Source organism: Coccinella septempunctata, chromosome 8, assembly GCF_907165205.1.
Source record: "Coccinella septempunctata chromosome 8, icCocSept1.1, whole genome shotgun sequence".
In the NCBI taxonomy this organism is placed as follows: domain Eukaryota; kingdom Metazoa; phylum Arthropoda; class Insecta; order Coleoptera; family Coccinellidae; genus Coccinella; species Coccinella septempunctata.
In genome coordinates, this window is record NC_058196.1 from 29,295,505 (window position 1) to 29,314,873 (window position 19,369).

At 34.3% G+C, this 19,369-nt stretch overlaps 4 protein-coding genes across 6 annotated transcripts; 1 reads left to right on the top strand and 3 right to left on the bottom strand.

Annotated features, from left to right (window-relative positions):
- Nucleotides 1-920: 920 nt before the first annotated feature.
- Nucleotides 921-2,419, bottom strand: LOC123318660 (probable peptidyl-tRNA hydrolase 2). The gene is made up of 4 exons (XM_044905348.1): nt 2,199-2,419; nt 1,912-2,127; nt 1,780-1,862; nt 921-1,725 (listed from the first exon to the last, which is right to left on the bottom strand). Exons 1-4 carry the CDS (start codon nt 2,289-2,291, stop codon nt 1,524-1,526), a joined length of 594 nt encoding a protein of 197 aa, XP_044761283.1. The 5' UTR covers nt 2,292-2,419; the 3' UTR covers nt 921-1,523.
- Nucleotides 2,420-3,603: 1,184 nt separating this feature from the next.
- Nucleotides 3,604-4,552, top strand: LOC123318789 (ADP-ribosylation factor-like protein 6-interacting protein 4). 2 transcript variants are annotated; one of them, XM_044905530.1, is made up of 3 exons: nt 3,604-3,867; nt 3,945-4,190; nt 4,265-4,552. In XM_044905530.1, the coding sequence occupies exons 1-3, from the start codon at nt 3,638-3,640 to the stop codon at nt 4,386-4,388; spliced, it is 600 nt and encodes a 199-aa protein (XP_044761465.1). In that variant the 5' UTR covers nt 3,604-3,637; the 3' UTR covers nt 4,389-4,552. The 2 variants fall into 2 exon arrangements, with proteins under 2 accessions (XP_044761465.1, XP_044761466.1); XM_044905531.1 differs by having other exon boundaries at nt 3,948-4,190.
- A 2,212-nt stretch (nt 4,553-6,764) lies between these two features.
- Nucleotides 6,765-10,869, bottom strand: LOC123318978 (RING finger and transmembrane domain-containing protein 2). The gene is made up of 3 exons (XM_044905762.1): nt 9,772-10,869; nt 9,018-9,233; nt 6,765-7,567 (listed from the first exon to the last, which is right to left on the bottom strand). Exons 1-3 carry the CDS (start codon nt 10,654-10,656, stop codon nt 7,334-7,336), a joined length of 1,335 nt encoding a protein of 444 aa, XP_044761697.1. The 5' UTR covers nt 10,657-10,869; the 3' UTR covers nt 6,765-7,333.
- An 860-nt stretch (nt 10,870-11,729) lies between these two features.
- Nucleotides 11,730-19,178, bottom strand: LOC123318724 (synaptic vesicle glycoprotein 2B-like). Of its 2 annotated transcripts, none has more exons than XM_044905445.1 (11): nt 19,005-19,178; nt 16,085-16,282; nt 15,028-15,190; nt 14,605-14,783; nt 14,266-14,450; nt 14,006-14,184; nt 13,159-13,306; nt 12,805-12,916; nt 12,566-12,725; nt 12,362-12,489; nt 11,730-12,037 (listed from the first exon to the last, which is right to left on the bottom strand). In XM_044905445.1, exons 1-11 carry the CDS (start codon nt 19,099-19,101, stop codon nt 11,982-11,984), a joined length of 1,605 nt encoding a protein of 534 aa, XP_044761380.1. In that variant the 5' UTR covers nt 19,102-19,178; the 3' UTR covers nt 11,730-11,981. The 2 variants fall into 2 exon arrangements, with proteins under 2 accessions (XP_044761380.1, XP_044761381.1); XM_044905446.1 differs by lacking the exon at nt 19,005-19,178 and adding an exon at nt 17,334-17,430.
- Nucleotides 19,179-19,369: the final 191 nt, after the last annotated feature.

Genomic DNA, 19,369 nt, shown 5'->3' on the forward strand with positions numbered 1-19,369 from the left:
CTTTCTCCTTTTTGAAATAACCAGAACAATCACTGTACTTTACGACAATATTGTTTCTGACGTGGGTTCAGATGTATTTAATTGGTTATCTCGAACTAAATCAGATTCTAAACTGTCTTTAAAATGTTCCAACCCTAACGAGCAGGAACATAGTTTTGTCCCACACAATTTGTACAAAAGTACTATGCTACTGAATAATAATTAATAACTTTGTGTTGCCATCATATTAAATCATTGTATGATATTTCTTTCTCACACATCAAGAGAGTCAAAAAATTTTACCTAGGTATAGTTTCTTTTGAATATAATTTTCCACCTGGATTTTCCAGCTTTCCTAAAACTGCATCTAGGGTTAGAAGATCGAGATTCATCAATATCTTTGCTTTTGATTCTCAAAATTCGATCAATGGATCGAAATTGTCGAAAAAGCTCCAAGTCAAATCCTTATATCATTCTCTTTTTATACATTTTGGTGGATGCGCGTTCTAGAATATATATATAATTTTCTTTCTGCTCTTTTGATTGTGAAGCGATGGACTTTCCCACGTCCAGGATATTTTTCACGAAATATACGTGAAAACCATATATCAATAGGTGCCTTGAAGCGGACGCAAAATGTTATTTTCGAATGATTTTCGAATATCTGACTATTTTGGGTTATTGAAATATTACCTAAACATGAATATATCTTTACGAAATTCTTGTCAGCCTTTTTGGGGTAATCTTCGGATCAGCCCAATCGATTTTCGCAAAACTTTGATTGTTGAAAACGATAAAACAAGAAAAGATGTGTGGAAACGGACTAACGTGATTTCATTTTATTTTAAACTATTACCACTCTCTGATTGATTGCTTCAAAATTAATTTCCTCCTTCACTAGCAAATAGATGGTTGTCGAAATTTTGATGAAAAAACCAAACTATAAGCAACAAATATATATTCATGATTTCAAATAAATACTATACAAAATAAATACGAATTATCAATGCCAGCTTAAACTACCATTGGAGTATAGTTACAAGTCAAAACTTATGAAATATAAACTCAAGTCAATTACAGTTAGGCCTGATCTGAAATATTTCAGTGAAACTTGTATGTTAGTTTTACCTAAATTTAAGACTCAAAACTTGTTTAAATAGTGCAAAAAACAGTAAATGCAAATTGTATAAGGATCACAAAGCTTCCAAACTGTGATTAGACAACAGAACCATAGTTCAAATATAATTTTCAACAACTATCCTAACAATATGAAAAAAATTTTAATCCACAAATATCTGAAATTCATATAATCAACATATATGTAATTATTGTCATTTCAAATTTAAGAGATACTTCCAAAGAAACTAGACAATATAATCAGAATTTCAAGAATTTTAAGTAACAAGTTGAGATAAATAAAATTAAACACAACAATTCTCCCTGTATAGCACCCCAAATAATTGACTAGAAAGACATCAACAATTTGAAAACTTTGCATCATAATGACTTATTTGGAATAAAATCCATTACAATTATTATTGTTTTTAAAGAAGACCCAGTTTTCCTGTTATTTTATCAACCTCATCTTCTGAGCCAAAAAGACTCAAAACTGTTATAGAATTTGGAGGAATTTGAGTCTTTCCAGCATCTGTTATCAAATAACATGGAATATTGGCACTTTTAGCCTTCTCATGAAGTTCTTGTAAATGCACATGGTCAATGCCTTTCAGTACTACTTTCTTCTCTCTGTTGAAAAAAATTTTTTAAATCCAAAGCAAATCCATGAAAAATTCGACATACCCTGCAAATTCCCAGCCATCCAAGGCGTCCTTCAACCCTTCTAATAGCATTTTTCTATACAATCCTAGACAGGCATGAGCAACCTGAAGCAAATGTATTAAATGAAGGAATAAAATCTGAGAATAACCTTACTTGGGCACTAAGTTTACCAAGACCCATTTTTAGGGCAGTATTAACAACAAATGTCATCTTATAGTAACCCTCATCTTCATTCACGTCGCCAACAGCATTGTCTTCTATCCTATCTCCAGAAACTCTGGATACTGCAGTTCTACATGAATCATCATCATTGCTAAATATGAAATTAAGGGCTGAATCTATGGATTGATTACCAGTACAAAATAATGCCTGAAAGCAAAATATAGATAAATCATCAGAGAAAACAACAATTCAAGAATGTTGGTGTGCCATCAACTCACTTCAGTAGCGATATCTTTCGAAAGACCCATAGATATAAGGATTTCTAAGAATTCCTCATTTGGTTCGAATTCCTTCTCGGTTGAATCACTCATTTCTGCAACGAAATAAGAACGTGTGGGTAAGGTATTAAATTGAAATTAAGTGCATTTGATTTGAATAAAGGTGTATTATTAGATCAATGCATGTATTTGACAGCTGTGACCTCGAACTGTCACATAAAAAGGCTAAAATATAAATTTGTCAATGTCAAGTCAAAAAGCAAATTTACGTATTTCCATACAAATTGTGAAAATCTATAAATTAGCTTCAGTCTAGCCTACGGCTTATTTTTACAGCTCAATATAGACAGATCGGCGATGTTTAGATATGTAATTGAGGTTTTCATTGATCAACCCCACGAAAGGAGGCAAAATTAATCAATATCAGCATTAAATTTTATTCTGAAAAATCTATGCTTTTATGTCGACCGTCTGTTTGGATATCCCTGTGAGATACACAGTTTACATCTGTGGTTTAGATATGCTATGGTTACAACCAACCATAGAACTATCTCAACAAACGTACCTAACCTAGCTACAGTAGCTACCCAGCATTCCTCACATCGCGAATCCAATTACCGTTGAGGGCGCTGCGAAATGAAAACAAACTTTGACGTTTGTCAGTACTCTTTTCGAGATTTGTACGGCCTAACAGAGTTTTTCTAGTAAATCAAGATATTTATTGGAAATATCGGAAGTGAATTGATTGATTTAGTTTCGTAAAGAAAGATCAACATTCTTTGGAAATACCTACTTCATTTGAAAGGAATGAATTGTGGAATAAAATCGAGCGATGATATTGGTGATCCACTGTACCTAGACAAAAAATCCTATTATTTCACAGATTCTTTCTTGAATTAAACCTAGCTAATAATGATGAGGTAGCATATAATGAGTTTGTGAAGTTTCTATTTAAAGTATTTCAATTCCATGCTATGATATAGAGGTATTCCTCATACTGAAATCTCAAGAGACATAAATATGATTCGGCTCATGGAACAAGTTCTACAGATGAGAGAAAGCATTCATTTGGAAGTATGAAATTTATGAAATTGTATTTCTAAATCGTCACTTGAATTTAGCACAAAACTCTCGCAAAGAAAAATCGTTTAACCTAACTCCTGCCTGTTGAAAGCACTGGTATAAATACCTTTTCCAATATTTTTTCGGAATCGATATTTCTATTCAGAAATCCAGACAATAATCCCAATATAACTTCTCCAAATAATAATTATAATACTTTGTTGGACAACGTGAGATTAGAAAAAACATGAGGAACAAAACTTGTTTTGACTTTGCAGTACTGACAAAGTAGTTTCGTAATTCAGTCGGCAGAGGGCGTCTAGATTTTTGGATTCGCCAATATTACTCGATCGAAATATATCAGTCTAAATGATGATATGAATTTAGACAAGAAAACTTATTCCAAAAAAGAAAAAACTAATATAAAGAGAGATCGGTCTAGATCTTCAGAGAGTTCCTCAAATGATGAAAAAGATGGAGTTCTCAAACACAAAAAGAGGAAGCTAATGAAACACAGCAAAAGCAGAAGCGAGCGTAAATATAAGAAAGGAAAGAAGAGGACCAGTTCATCAGATTCCTCCACCTCGGAAGATTCATCAACCAGCAGGTACTAAGAAAGTTTTCGCCAATTTTTGAAGACCATTTTCTGTCACAGTATTCTCATTATTTTTTCAATCATTACAGTAGTTCTGATAGCAGCTCATCGTCTTCAGAGGAAGAAAAGAAACGTAAGAAAAAAAGTAAATTGATCAGTAAAACGACCAAGAAAAAGAAACCAAAGAAGAAACCAGAAGATGATGGACCTTCCGCTGATATTCCATTAGAACTTATGGACAAAAGAAAAACTTTGGCTCCAATGACAAAAGAAGAATGGGAAAAGAAGCAGAGCGTCGTTCGTAGAGTTTACGATGAATCCACTGGACGGAACAGGTAAAATACATTAAAAAAAAAACTGTAAACACGTCGTAAAATTACGTCACTTGGATTAAATGAATGAATTACAGGCTCATAAAAGGCGATGGAGAAGTAATAGAAGAGATTGTGAGCAGAGATCGGCATAAACAAATCAACCAACAAGCCACCAAAGGAGATGGAGAATTTTTCCAAAATCAGTTGAAAAAATTGTGAAAATTTCGTCAGATATAAAAAAAAAATTACTAAAAGGAGATACTCCCACGTTTATTTATTTCAATGCGCTGGTTTTTGCGTAATCCACAGAAGTTTGAAGCGTTGGACGAGCAATAGTTTCAATGTATTCTTCATAACATATTAAATCAACTGAAAGATAAAAATTTTGTTTCATTTATTCGTACCCAAATATAAGTTAACGTGATTTCCTTGTTTTCTTATTATAGGGCTCGTTCAGAGCGAACGTAAACCGTAACGCAATAACTAAAGGATAACTTGGTCTTACGAAGGAAAAGTATGTTGATTGCAACCGAAAAACGAGGCTTTCTTTGAAACTCAAACATAAATGAATAAACTTGAGGGAATTTACGTTAATTTGAAAAGGATGGCAAGAGTTGCTTTATATATCACAAGATTTTAAACTTTACATGCGGAACGAATAGTTGAAATTGCGTTCGTTACGAATGGATGGACTAGTACTTAAGACCAAGCATTTCAATATTACCAATGATACTTACCCACGCCCTTTTTGAATAAGTTTGGATTTACGAATGAAAAAAATCGTGCTTTATTCGCTGTACCTCCATAAACTGACGCTAGAGCATCACTTCAGCTAGCAAGCCGTTTTCCATAGTTCCCACAGTGTGAAAACTCCAGTTTTAATGCCATTTTCTTTAAGCAAAAACTGAAACTTAACCCATTATGTAGCTTTCATCAACGAATAAACAAAGAATAAAGACTAAGTAGAAGTGATTATTAAGTCTCCAGGAATTTACAATCGAAAGACATTCATTTTAGTTTTAGAAGCAGGACATTTTCACTCAATCGTCTCAGATTATCAAAGTCCCTATTTTCAGTAAATTCTAAATGGAAAAGTTCCACGATATTCTGCCTAGAAAAGCTCCTACAACGTTTAAAATTTCTCAAGAGGATTATACCTCGATTTGTGGCAGATGGCAAAACTAAAGAGAAACGCAGCAACAAACTAAGAACGTTAGAAAGAATTCCAGCCGTCCCACATGTGAAATTTTCTACCTGAAAACATCGCCTGTGAAAAATACTAGACAGAGATATAAGGCAGCACAACCCAAACACACAAGTCATCTGTATTTCTCCCCTCGCTCCAAAAGAGAGGGATAACTTTATTTAGGAACGTGATACAAGCCCAAATACCACTTTTAAACGGCCGAAAACGTTGCACCCAAAAGCCATTTCCAAGAAACAATTATCATACTGACGCCCTAGCTCGGCGTCATGCTAGGGCACATACGGGCCTTTAATTGTGAAGAGAGACGGAGAAACGCTCGCCCTTTGCGGCTTCCTGCCGATTGGTGAACTTGAAATAGATAAACGCCTGGTTCTATTTCGGTCACATGCGTCTGTTATAGAAAAGGAAGCTACCATTATGCTAGGGAATAAAGATTTAAGACTTCCTGTTACCCCGCTATGCAACAACTGCAAGCTGAAAGAGATTGTTAACAACGTTTCCAAGCGCTGAATGAAATCGTCTTATTTTGGAGATTTTTATTCTTACACAATAAGTATACATGTGGAAAGTCATTTCAATATTGCAATAATTCACTGATAATGTTATATAATATGCCGTTTCAAAAGTTCAATACTAAAAATTCATAAATCTTGATGTTGTTCTGGAGACCTGACTCGTCAAAATGGCTGTGATACCTTCAAAAACACGGAACCACAACCATAAGACGAGCCAAGTAACCAAATTTTACCATTTAACCCAGAGACGCCAAACGAGACCTTCGAATTCATCAAAATGGCTGTGATACATTTAGAACCCTGTTTCACTACCATTTTGACGACCCGAAGATCCCTCAAACTCCAGCAATAGCGACAATCCAGCATTCCCCGCTGTTTTTTGGTATATCCATCTCATCAAAGCTGGCTGTGATACTAGTAAAATACGGTTTCACTACCATTTTGATGACCTGAAGATTCCCAATACGGCATCAGTGGAAACGTTGCGGCTGCAGCGGCTTCGTCGACGGTTACTAGATACATCTCTGCTTATCAAAGCTGGCTGTGATAACGGTGAAAAGTTAAGACCGCCAACTCTGACAATCAAAGTGTACCCACGGCATTCCTTCAGCGACGAGGGGGGAGTGTTCAGGAGATGGTACAAATCCTACATGAAAGACAAGGTAGTGAGACCCTCCAATCACATCTCACTACCTATGTCTTTCACAGAGAATCTGCTAAAAGCTGCGAAAAATAACATTAATTATTTGAGATAAACAAGAACCATTAGCGTGAAAAAACCCTGAACGATCTAGACTAAGGATTCGAATTGAAAGATTGCAGTATTGAACAATGAAAATTGATGAAATGTTAAGGGTTATTCAAAGCCAGATATCCTCAACAGATTATATATTTTTATACAGGTTTATAAAACTTCGACAACAATATAATAAAAATAATAAAGCAATATATAAAGAATTGTCTATAGACCCGATATTTACAATTTCTGAAATAAATCGTTATATAAAAATATATATATAAATATTCATGCGTAAAATTATATCACCCATTCTAATAACAAAATTCAAGATTATTACGACTTCGGACACGAAAACGAATCGTTTATAACATTGAATTTAACATTTTCAACCGAAAAAAATTCACCTCCGAAGGAGCTAATATCAGCTACGGAATTTCTATGCCTTAATAGCTCGAATACGGAAAGATAGTCTAGGTTTCTCCCTTTTTAATCACCCGAAAAATTGTTGGAACTGGAAAACCTACATGTTAAATTTAAAAAGAAAAAAACGTTTGATAAAATTTAAAAACAAGGATAATGACACTTAAAAAACTCCGAACAGGGAGTACATTGTTACACCCTTTCTCGACCGGAAGTAGACCTACTTTGAAACAACCACTTTCTTAAAAAAAAAATTAACAGAACCTACTTCGAGTGCGCATCCCTAAAAAATCTGCACAAAGAACGACGTTGAACCGTCTCTCCACGATGGGTCGTCGACGATTTTGGCCCTGCACAGGGGGCAAGTTTGCTCCCTGTCGAACCAGGTGGTAACGCAGTTTTCGCAGAATATGTGTCTACATTCCAACAGTACCGGAGCATCGTACTGGTCGTGACATATAGGACAATGATCGCCAGCAGTCTGGATTTGTTCTTTGCTGGGCGCGGAACCAACAGTCTGCAATAGGAACAGCATTGAAAGTCCGCCCAATTTTCGACAGAAAGAATAAGAATGAGATGAAGAAGCACGTCGAGAAAACTCTGTGATGGATGGAAACATAATGATGATATGAGCTTTGTATGAATTCACCATATCGAGACAACTCTACAACTAACGCGAAACAGGGAGAAAACTGCAGTTTTTATTGAAGAAAAAACTAATTCGAGGTCTTTATAATGATTGGAACATGACACTTGACGTCAATTTTGAAATTCTATGATATTTAGTTCAAAAACCTTTAGTAGGCAGCACTTTTGATTATTTTCTATGATATTCAGTTCGAAACCCTCCAGTAAGAAGCAGCACGATTAAAAATAGACCCTGTAGTGAGAAAAATAGCGAAAATTTCTGCATGTGCAAGAAAACCGAGTGAATTCCGTGTTCTTTACCAAACTAGACGAATGACTCTGATATTCACCTACAAAGTTCCATCAATCTATTCAGTTTTCAACTGGTATACAGCCATCTTGAAACGCGTTTTGAAATAACGAAAAATAACACTTTCACTTCGAATGAACAGTGTTGATTTCATTTTTTTAGTTAAGTTACTTCCTACGGAAGAATCTCCAAACAAGAACTCCGAAATTGTTGAAAACTCAATGAGTTTATCTCGAAAAGCTAACTGAATTTTGTTCACCCTGTATACTTAAAAATTACTACGTGTATTGTTGCGTGAATCTGTTCGTATAAACATAATTATTGTTTACGCATCGAGCAAGAAGCCAAATATTCTATTAAAATACATCGCAGCACGCTCTATGTGCCTTGCCCATTTCCTAGGAAGGCTGTCGTAGTTTCAGAGCCAGCGGCCATTTTGTGATACTCGCGACTGTATAGGGCCGTTCAGCTTTCCCTTTAACTCCGCGAAAAGTATGGACGACGTCAATGGAGCACAGGAGAAAAAAAACGAATGAAATTCCTATAAACGAGGCAGGTGAAATTGACCCAATTGTTCAACTTTGGTTGTTTATCAGTTTCACAAGAGTTGAACAACACTGCGTAAACAAGTCCTGTGTACGTCGCATCCAAAATTTAGCCCGAGATATCATTTTGTGATTAAAGTAATTTAAACAATGATGATAAGGGAAGTTGAAGGAAAATCTCTAACAAATAAACACGGGTCGATCAACACAAAGACCCGAACTTTTTTCATCGATTATAATTCATGAACTGATCAATGGAAACTGATTCTGATAGATGTGTATGAATTTTTTACCATCAAAAGAAACAACAAAGGATTATGATTTCATCTAGTGATATAATTAGATTTTATGATTTTTGCCCACCCTACATCTCCCCAATAATTTTTCATGAATGGAATTTTTCAACTGGAGAGTTATGATGAATTATAATGTAATTAATAAAGAATGAAAAACTGATTTCTAATAGAAACTAGTAGGTGACTCACCACATTTTGGAGCAACTTGAAACAGGCTGTTTTGAACAGTTTGAGTCTACCCATCAAGTCTGGGCCCTTGGAGATCATATAGAAGGCGGATAAGAAGACAGCAACAATTTTCTCAGGTCCCGAATAACTTTCCAGAAGATAGTACAGCCAAGGTTGTATCGTAGCCATACTACGATACATCTGGGAGAACGCTTCTATGAAAAGATAGATCTTGCCCTAGAAGAGAGAACAATCAACATATCATTAAATGGCCCGTTCATAGTTTAAACGTAGTAATAATTTTTACGTTTACGTGAATAGCAACTCAAACGTAAGTTCAAAATCTAGTGATATTTTTAGGGTTTCTCAAGATGAACAGTTATTTTAATTCCTATCAGTACTCGCGAAGCACAAATTTTAAATTCACGAAAATTCCCTCAATTTTAATTGAATTAACTGATTTAGCTAACTTATAATTGAGTTTTAGAAGAAAACTTTGTGGTTCTTGTTGTAGTTGACATCTACATCGTTTTAATTTGATGCGCGCCATTTTAATAATACTTTCAATGAAGAACTGAATCGTAAATAATAAAAAGTTGATAAAATTTTGACATTTCATGAGTAATGAAACGTAAACTTACGTTTACGTTAGAGTTACGCCTTACGTTCATTGATAACGAGCACGAATCACAGAGTTGGGTCTTACGTCCATTGAGAACGATTACTAAGGTCAAAAGCTGAAAATTGATTAGAGTAAACTTAAAATGGGACTTACCCTCTTTTGGAAGCCGAGGATTCTTCCTGGCAGCATGGAGAACAAGATTTTGATCACTATGGTGAGGAGTTTGAGGACGAAGTCAGTGACCACGACTATCCACATCAAATTCCATACCGTAAGAGGGTGTTGGAATGTTCGTATGAGGGCCAAGTTAAGTACGTCGTTGAATTTGTGGAATTCATCGTCGAAAATGAAATGTATGAATAGCAAACAAGCGGCAATGTACAAAAGGGCCACCCCAAGGCTCGAAATGCTCCTCCTGTGCCTCTTGGTTGCCTCCCTTCGGACAGTCGAATTGGCATTGGCGAATGTGATCAACATAATGAGAATAATGAAAATACCCTCGTGATAATCGTAAATACCTTTGGCAAGAAGTATTAATATAAATGGAATGTATTTGAGGATCACCTGGAGCATCTGTTGAGCCTCGACGACTGTTTGAAGATTTTCCCCCTCAGAGGCGTTGTTTGTGTCTTCGGACGCATCGTTCACGTTGTTATTGGAATTATTATGCGTATGAGCTTCATTAGGAATGTCCGGCCCGTCGATATTTACGACGAAACTAGAATTAGTCTCGGCCGGTGCAGAATGTTGACGCAAAATATTGGAATCCGAAGAAGAAGAAGAAGGTCGATTTAGGAGCGACGTGAACGAGATGCTTTGAACGCCGGCGTTGACAGAACGGGCGGTTTCCACCAAAGGTTGAATTTCTCTAATTACGTTATTTATGTTTTCCCGGAAATATCTAGCGCTTTCCACGGTTCTTTGAAACGATTCCGAGGCCGACATCGCCGGCAACGAATGCCTCGTCTGAGACGATGAGGGCATATCCGCTAAGTTATGGAAGTTGGGAGAGCTTGATGACCTATCGTTACTTGCCATTTTCAACACTTAACTTCGAGGCGACTGCACCATCCTTACTTGTACACAATTCACTGGATTTTAATAGCTCTTAACGGATCGACAAAATAAATAAACGATATCATTTTGACCGAATTTCGACACCACTAGAGTTGATTTAGATTATTGTCAAATATGGTGGTCTGTGTCATCATTAAAGCATTTTGTCATTTTTGTTACTGTCGGATGTCGAACGAAGCGTGCCCGCCTAGGGAATGTTCCAATAGGAAGGGGCCGCGTTCCACTGTGGCAGCACCGTCGAGCGTTGCGGTTAAAGATTTTACACATGTATATGCACCCTGAAATGCATGCGCGAGACAAATATCGAAATAGAATCATTTGAAATCAAATTTGATTCATTCTCTCCTTCTGAAAAATTAGGATATTATAAAAATCCTTTTCGTATTATCATTCGAACAGCAATTGAGCGAGGAATTGTTGCCAACCCCTCCCAGAATTTCTGGGTGATATGGGGTTGATTCTAGACTTAAGGGTTTGACCAGCGCTTCTCAAACTTTTTCGAAGGATGTTGATACAAGGGTTGAAGAAAAAGTAATAGTTTATTGTTTATTCTAATAGACGTTTGAGCCAATATATCCTTCAGTACTTTTTTACTATTGCACCTGCATTTGTTGTGATCATTCACTTCATTCAGAGATAAGTCAATATCCCTTTTTTCATGTTGGATGAGCTGGGACCCAAGCATCATTTATTGATCAATAGAAAAATGATCTGCAATCAATTCGCACTTGATTCAAACCGAATTTTGGATACCAGTGTAATTTATAGTTTATTTGAATTGAAATTCTTTGGCTCAGAACCTAAATTCTCATACCATACAATAATATATGTCAATATGTATGCGTGGATTTTATGAATATTCAATTCAAAGTCACTGTTCAGTTGATATGAACTTTATTTACATATTTTATTTAATGTTTTTTAGAATTCATTCATTCAAATAATCGTCGTTTCTTTTGAATTAATTTTTTTGTATCTAAGGGTAGATAGCTATTCCAAGATCGAAAATTATGAGTCGAAAACAATAAAAGACATCAGTTTTTCTTCTTTTATTTGTATACCTGCATGCATCTTCGTAAAAATGTACAAATCGACTAAAACCTGAGAATTTTCTAGTAATGGAATTGTTTCTCATGGTGAGGTATATACAGGCCCTTGATGATCTTCCTGGAAAAGCGGTCAAAAGGCATTCCATAAGACAGACCACACAAAAACAAGGTGCCATATATCTTGGGGCAGTATTTACGGTTCCTTTCGTGTTTATAATACTGAATGTTCGATTTCAACTACTGCAGCGACTTCATATCGGTGTTTGGGAGTAGAAGAGAAACTATTGCAACACCTATAAAAAAATTTGAGAATTATTCAATTTGATTAGAAACTTGAACCCATAGGCAGATATACATTAGAGTAGAATAAAGGTTTGCATTAAATGAATCTCGTTTTCGAAGTTGATATCAAGAATATTCGTTTTTTTTCGCATTGAATGTAACTCATTTGAATCGTTTTCGAGTTAAAAGGTTAAACAGGAAACTAATATTGAACAAATAAGGGAATAAAGGAAAAATTAAAATGTTCCATTACTTTGGAAATTTCATAATTTGAGACATTGAAAAGAAAAGACCTTGCACGTTTTCGAGTTTTTTACAAAATTATTAACACTTACCCAACATCCCTGTGCCAACTGTGAAGAAAGGTGGTGCACAACCTAATTTCAGTAAAGAAGGAAACACTAAATTACCAGACATAGCTCCCATACGGCCAGACATCATTGTCACAGATACAGTCATCGTTCTGGAAAAATTTAACTGTATTCCTTCAATTCCAATAAAAATACAACTTTTTTAATATTTTCAACTGAAACACCTACCTTAAAGACGTCGGAAAAAGATCCACAACAACGCTCAGTATAACATTGATACTAATACTTCCTAGACCAATGAAAATTGAGGCGATTGCTAATGTTACCCCAGAGCTTTGAGCAAAATACATACCATAGCCACTGAGTCCTGAAGCCATACCCATGATAACTAAAAAATTCAAAATCCCTCCATGAAATTTCAAGCTTAGGTACTATATTACATAGCTTGAAAAAGTATAAATACTCACATATAAGCTTTTTCTTTCCTAAATAATTGATTAATGAACCAGCTACAATATATCCAAGTAAAGTGACCGTAGATACTATCATTGCATTGACGTAAACTTTTATATTCGTATTCTGTAAATGAGGAGGTCATAATTATTCATATATAAAAAATTTAAGCAACATTTTTTTCAAGACGAAGAAAAAGAGTAAGGTTTTTCTCATAAACTATCTACCAGATGGCCCTCAAATTTTGTACAAACCAAGTCCATGTTTTACTTCCAAAGACCAGTTTCCAAAAAGATCATACATGCTTTTGTAAGATTTCGATGCATGTATGGCTGAACACTCTCATATAATAATAATATTTCACTCACCACAACGCATTCACCAGAAGTTGTAACATTTTTTGGCCTGATAGTTTCTAACATAGTACATAGATCGGCAGAAGTACCATTGTTATAATATTCATAATCATTTATTGCTTGAAATAATTGTGGAAGCCATAACCTTAAGGTATTCAGGCTGAAAAAAATTTTAATTTTTGTAAAAAAAATTAAATTAGTTATATGCAACGGTTTATATATACCTGCTTATATGCGAACATTATATTAGCAATTATTTTATATAAGTAAATAATCATTTATTATCATAAACTTCGTTTTTCTGATGTTGCTATCAAGAATTTGAAATTTCAAGTATTATATTATAATTTATTAAGTATATAAATGTCGAGTACTTATACAAATCGTTTTCTCAAGTACCTAAGTATGACATTTTTGTGGCTGATGGTACTTGCGATAAGGACAAAGTGCAGAATGTTTTTTCATTCTATTTCCGGATAAAATTGGTGCATTATAACAATCAAAACTTCCTTATTAAGCGTTCGATAAGGCTGAAATATATTTGTGCGTTATCTGTCCGTTTTTATCTCCTATCTGAATATATATTTTTAGATAACTATGCTGCATTAACGTTCGTAGAAAAGCAGTGAGTTAAAGAAAATTCCTTTTTTCTTGAATTTTCTAGAACTTAGTAAATATTATCTGAAGTTTGTCACGTTTTTTTAGGAAAAACAGAATGACTTAAAATCAGTTTATAGTAAGATCGTGAATTGCACTAATAGTTTCATTTTATGAACCTAAAAATGCCTGTTGAGCCGAACGATGAAGATACTTGTCATTTTTTTGCTGAAAAAATCGATGTTTTCAATCCTACCCTCACCTCATCATCTGCATCATCTGTAGCAAGCAGACCAGAAGAATTTTCTGCAGCAAGGGTGGAATGAACAATGGCTTCACTTGCGAAAAACCCCTAGAAAAGGTTTTTTTCGAATTTGTTTCTACTACTTCCACCTCAGCATCGTTTTCCTTGGGTTTCCTTTCCTCAATCAACTTTTTGATCTGCAAGAGACTACATTGAAAAGTGACGACTTTGAAACTTTGAAAAGTTGTAGTTTTCGTTGATCAGTTTTTTGATCTTACCGGATATGTCTCTGCAGGTTTTCCGGTGTTGAGTGTGTATACTTTTTGCATGACTTTCATCGCTTCTTCGTTACGACCAATTGACATAAGAAATTTCGGACTTTCTGGTAGAAAGAAGAACACTATTCCTCCAAGCAGTGGAGGAACAGAGCTGACCAAAAGGAGTATATTCCAAGAATGCATTCCTGAAAAATTATTCAAGTGCATTCAGTATAACAAACAAGGCATGTGCAGGGTGATTCGATTTAATTTTCAATTCATTCGCTTTAAAAATGTTAATTTTCTATTTCGTAGCTTGTTTGGCATCCTTATTTGATTCCCATCTATAAACTTACTTACTGAAATAGCCGAACAAAACCACATCAATTTCTTCAGGTAGAATAACGGCAGCTAGCAGTGGCAAACATATGGTTCCAGCGCTGAAAATTATACCTAGGACCATTTGAACTCTTGCTCTGTATTTGGCACAATGGAATTCGGATAAATAACATGTTAGGGCAGCGAAGGGTCCGTTGATTCTGAAAAAGGGCAAATCATACCGATTCTCGGAAGAGTTTGGTCTATACAGGGCGTTAGAAATGAGCGAGATACTCAACAAACCCAGATTTTAAGGTGTCTGGTTTCTTTATAACTGAGATTTATTATTATACATGTATTAGTATATAAGTCTACAACTGTTGAATAATTTGTCAATTAGGGTTCCATAGAATCAAGATAGATATCAGAGAAATCATCTCGTATTTTTCGAAATTTTTCACTCACATAAATCCTCCGAGAAACTTTGATACCATCAAAAGGGTAAAGGTTTGGGATAGTGAACTCATCAGAACAAATAATGTGTCTAGGAAGAATCCTATGTATAACAATTTCTTTCTACCCAAAGTATCACAGAGATAACCCCATACGAAGGCACTAGATATCATCCCTGAAAAAATACAAGGTTGTAAAAACAGTAATATTATCTGCATTGCTTAGAAAACAAATATCAAGAATTTTGGTTCATACTGTAGCTAGTTTGACGCAAATGTTTATTCTCTCAATTTCATTTCGAGAAATTCCAAATTCCACACAAGATAAAAACTTCTCTTTCTAATACTAACGAATATGGTTGAATAAACAAAGCGCAAAAACATCTAAAATACAGATTTAAGATAAAATTTATTATAAATTCAGAACAATCATCGATGTATATTTTTGGAAAGGGTTGAAAATAACATCATACTCGGTGAAACACAAAATTTCCAGCTGGGGAAATTCATATTACCAATGATTGATTGATTTTCTCAATATATTTCGCGAGAAACAATTCTGACTATATTGTGTTAGGTCAGCTGTATCTGTATGAGTCATGCGTAAAGTTTAGGGGTGGCTTTTCACCCTGTGACTCATAACAGCCGTCTACTAGGGGGTGACTTTACTTCTGAAGGAATTTTGGCATTGTCTTCTGCAACTTTCAGCCTTATTCTTTCATTACTACCATCACAAATTTGATAAATTATTCTTGATTCCCGATTAGATTTTCGGAAACAAATGATTTTGAATTGCTTAATATTCTATTGCTTAGTATTCTATTTCAGTTTGCAGCTAATATTGAAGAGACTATATAATGATTTCCTCAGTACTAAGTTATTATTACCAATACCAATACAATTTTGATCAGGTCATACTGTTTGCGAGAGAAATTGAAAAAAAAATAGGTATAATCATATCTACATACGATTTCACCTACCCTTCAATTTCGAATAAGAATAAATCCTTATATATTGAATAATGACAGTTACTACTCAAACATGTTATACAACCCAAAAACCTTTTTTACCTATATACGTAACAGCATTTAGCAACCCTTTGTCTCCTAAGGATAGATTCAAATCACACTGAGCTGCTGGAAAGACATAGGACATTGTAGTTGTCTCGAAAATGGACGACCATCCTGATGGAATTGCTATAAGTATCAAAAGTAGGTTGAATTTTCCAAACTTCGTGGCCGATATGGCTTCTTCGAAATCTGAAGCTCCTACAAAATAAGAAGAAGGTGAAGAAATAGCAGAATATTCTTTGGAAATTAACAAAAGAACCCCATGAACATAGAACTGAAAAAACGTCCATTTTAGTTCCAATTTAACCAATCAAAATGAGCCTAAGTCAATTGATTCGCTCTTTCTGAATCTTTCAACATCTGCAATTTGCGACTATCAGCATCAGTAGTTAACAGAGGATGTCCTATGCTGCGATCCATACTGACATAGAATTGAATCTCTATCTAGACTAGATAATAGATATCCTAGAATACAGAATTAACATTTACTCGAGCATCAAGTTGTATTAGGAGATTTATTTTTATAATAAAATAGGAAGAATCTTTTACGTAGTCCTTTGAGAAATACTCTGGTATTTGAAAAGGAAATGTCTGTCAAAAAATGATCTCTTTCTTGATCAACATAAAAAAATTAAACATGGAGAAACAGGAGAAAATAAGTCAAACTATAGCAGGTTTACAAAACGAGTAGGAACTTTACAATTGGTATGAGTACTCAGTGGAAGTACCCATGGTGTGAAAACGACTAAAATTTTCCAAATAATCAGCTTCGTGTCATATCAACTGCCTTTTTTAATCGTTTTATGAAATTTTCCTTATCTCTTAATGTGAACAGTTTTTTTGTGTGTTATTGGAAATAATGATGGCTGCAGAACGCCCATCCTTAAATATTCCGATATTTATAGGGTTCAATATGAGAAAAATTAACGCAATGTGGACAAATTATTGAATTCTAAAAAAGTACACCTCTGGACAGAACTTGAACTCGACAATAATCTGTATGCCGTTAATTTTCCTTATATTCTTATATAATTTAGAGTTCAATATTTCAAAAATACAAAATTGTTTTAGTATGTAAATGGGTGAAATATTTTATAATATTGATGAAGTGGTTTAATATAATCGAAAACTAGTGAATTAAAAATTTAACGAATTGGGGGATTAGTCCTTTTCGGTTGATTAGCAAAACATTTGCAAGATTGTGATAAAATTATTGGTTTTGACGAACACATTGAAACTTCGTCTGTACCTGAGTTCTTGAGCAAGGAAGCAGCTGTTTCAACGTCAGCATATTTTCTCTTGTCCTCCTTCATCACTCTTGCTAAAATCGTATCACTTTCACAAAAATCCACCACCAATCACATCCTACAACAATACCGAGTGGTCCGAGCTTACTATAAGCTAACTTTTCATATTAGCGAACTAGTTTATAAATAAGCATTGGCACCATTGAGTAACTCAAACGGAGTGTGTACTCAAGTTATTTGGGACCGATATGGATGCAAATTGAAAACTATCGTTTTATGTCGATTAAAGTCGGCATTTCAATGAAATATTGGAAGAAACGAGGACAATTTCTGATCCAGAAGGTCATATTGATAAGTACTTATAAAATGAAATTTTCATTGCATTCATTAATTTCGGATCGAGGCTTATTATTGTGGAATATTACGAAATTGTGGATTATTCATGGTACTCAAAATGTGATTGAGAATTTAGATTATCCACTATAAACAACTCCATACAGGAAAGCATTTGCTATCATCTCTATAAACCGCGATAATGATTATATATTTTCAATAACAGTCGGGCCAATTCTTCTGTGAAGTTAAAAACCCTTTAATTATGAGTTCATAGACTATTATTCTCTTGAACTGGATGGAAACCCCTTTAAAAAATTTAAATGGCATAGGGTTGAACTGGCAAATCAATAGATCGAATTTGGCATAACATGTTAGCCTTTCAAGAAATCAACGTTCCAGTTAAATATTTCCTCCCTCAATCTGCCAAGTCGATTGAAACTTCTATAAAATATTTCAATAAACATTGTTTTTTTCTTTTTATGGGTCTCAATAACCTGGATTATGAAAAAGCAATAAAATTTTCGTATTTAAAAGATTCACTGACTCTTCAATTTTATCAGACATTAGCCATTATCAAAATTAAAGGAAGCAAACATCCAAGATCAGAATATCATCGTTGTTTTCCACTGCTAAACAGCTGAACTTGTTAATGAATGAAACAATTAATACATTTATTGGCCAACACATTCGTTACCAGTTGCTGTAATTATTATGAAGGACTTAGATTCTCAAGACAATACGTTTACTAAATATTTTCGAAAATTCCAGTAAAAATCTGGTATTTATAAAAATAAATTTTTTCACACAGTATACACATATAAAAGATATGAATTTATCATTTATCATAAGAGATTAGAATGCCTGAAAGTGTTCATAATATATTATCGCTCCTTAGAATTTTTAGCAGACAACCAAAGTTACAGCTTGCGTGCTTGAAAAGTTGCAGATTGCTAGACGAAATCAGTTGTACTCTGAATTTTACCACAATATTTGAAAAAAAATTGGTATTTTCAGGTATTTTAAGGAAATTGCAACAATTTCTGAAAATATTATTAATTTTGATATGAATTGATTTGCGAGCATAATGCAAGATATGATGAAAACTTTGAATTCAATCTGCAACATTATAATGGTGGGTACGCTTCAACCTTATCAGTGGTTGAAACTCTCATTTCATTTTTTTTATTGTCAGCTATTGCCAGAACAGCAAGAAATGTAACTTATGTCTGCCACGTTCAGAATTTTTATGTCGAGATCTGTAACGTGGCAAACAAACTTTTAATTTCATTTTTGAGATGAACAAATTATCGCAAAATTCAGCATGAAATAATACTCACCAATTTCGGTATTCTGACATTTTTCTTTGAAAGTGATCCTGTTAATACTCTCAAAACCAACGCTAACTTCACTTCCAGGATGTTCTTTTTTGTACATTTTCGGAATATTCCATCATAACCAAACGAAAAAAATGATTTTTCAAATCTATTGACAATATGTTACGCAGTGAAGAATTAGAAATAGATTCGCACAATGAGAATGCTATAGTAATTAACGTGAAGAGGATTTTCACCAAGTCCTTGTTCATCTGTTTACATTGTGATAGATGTTATCATGAAGAGTTGTTTGAAATAGGATTAATAGTTAAATTTTTAGAGTGATTTCTTTCATAAGGTAATAAATATATTCATCATTTTCCTGTGAC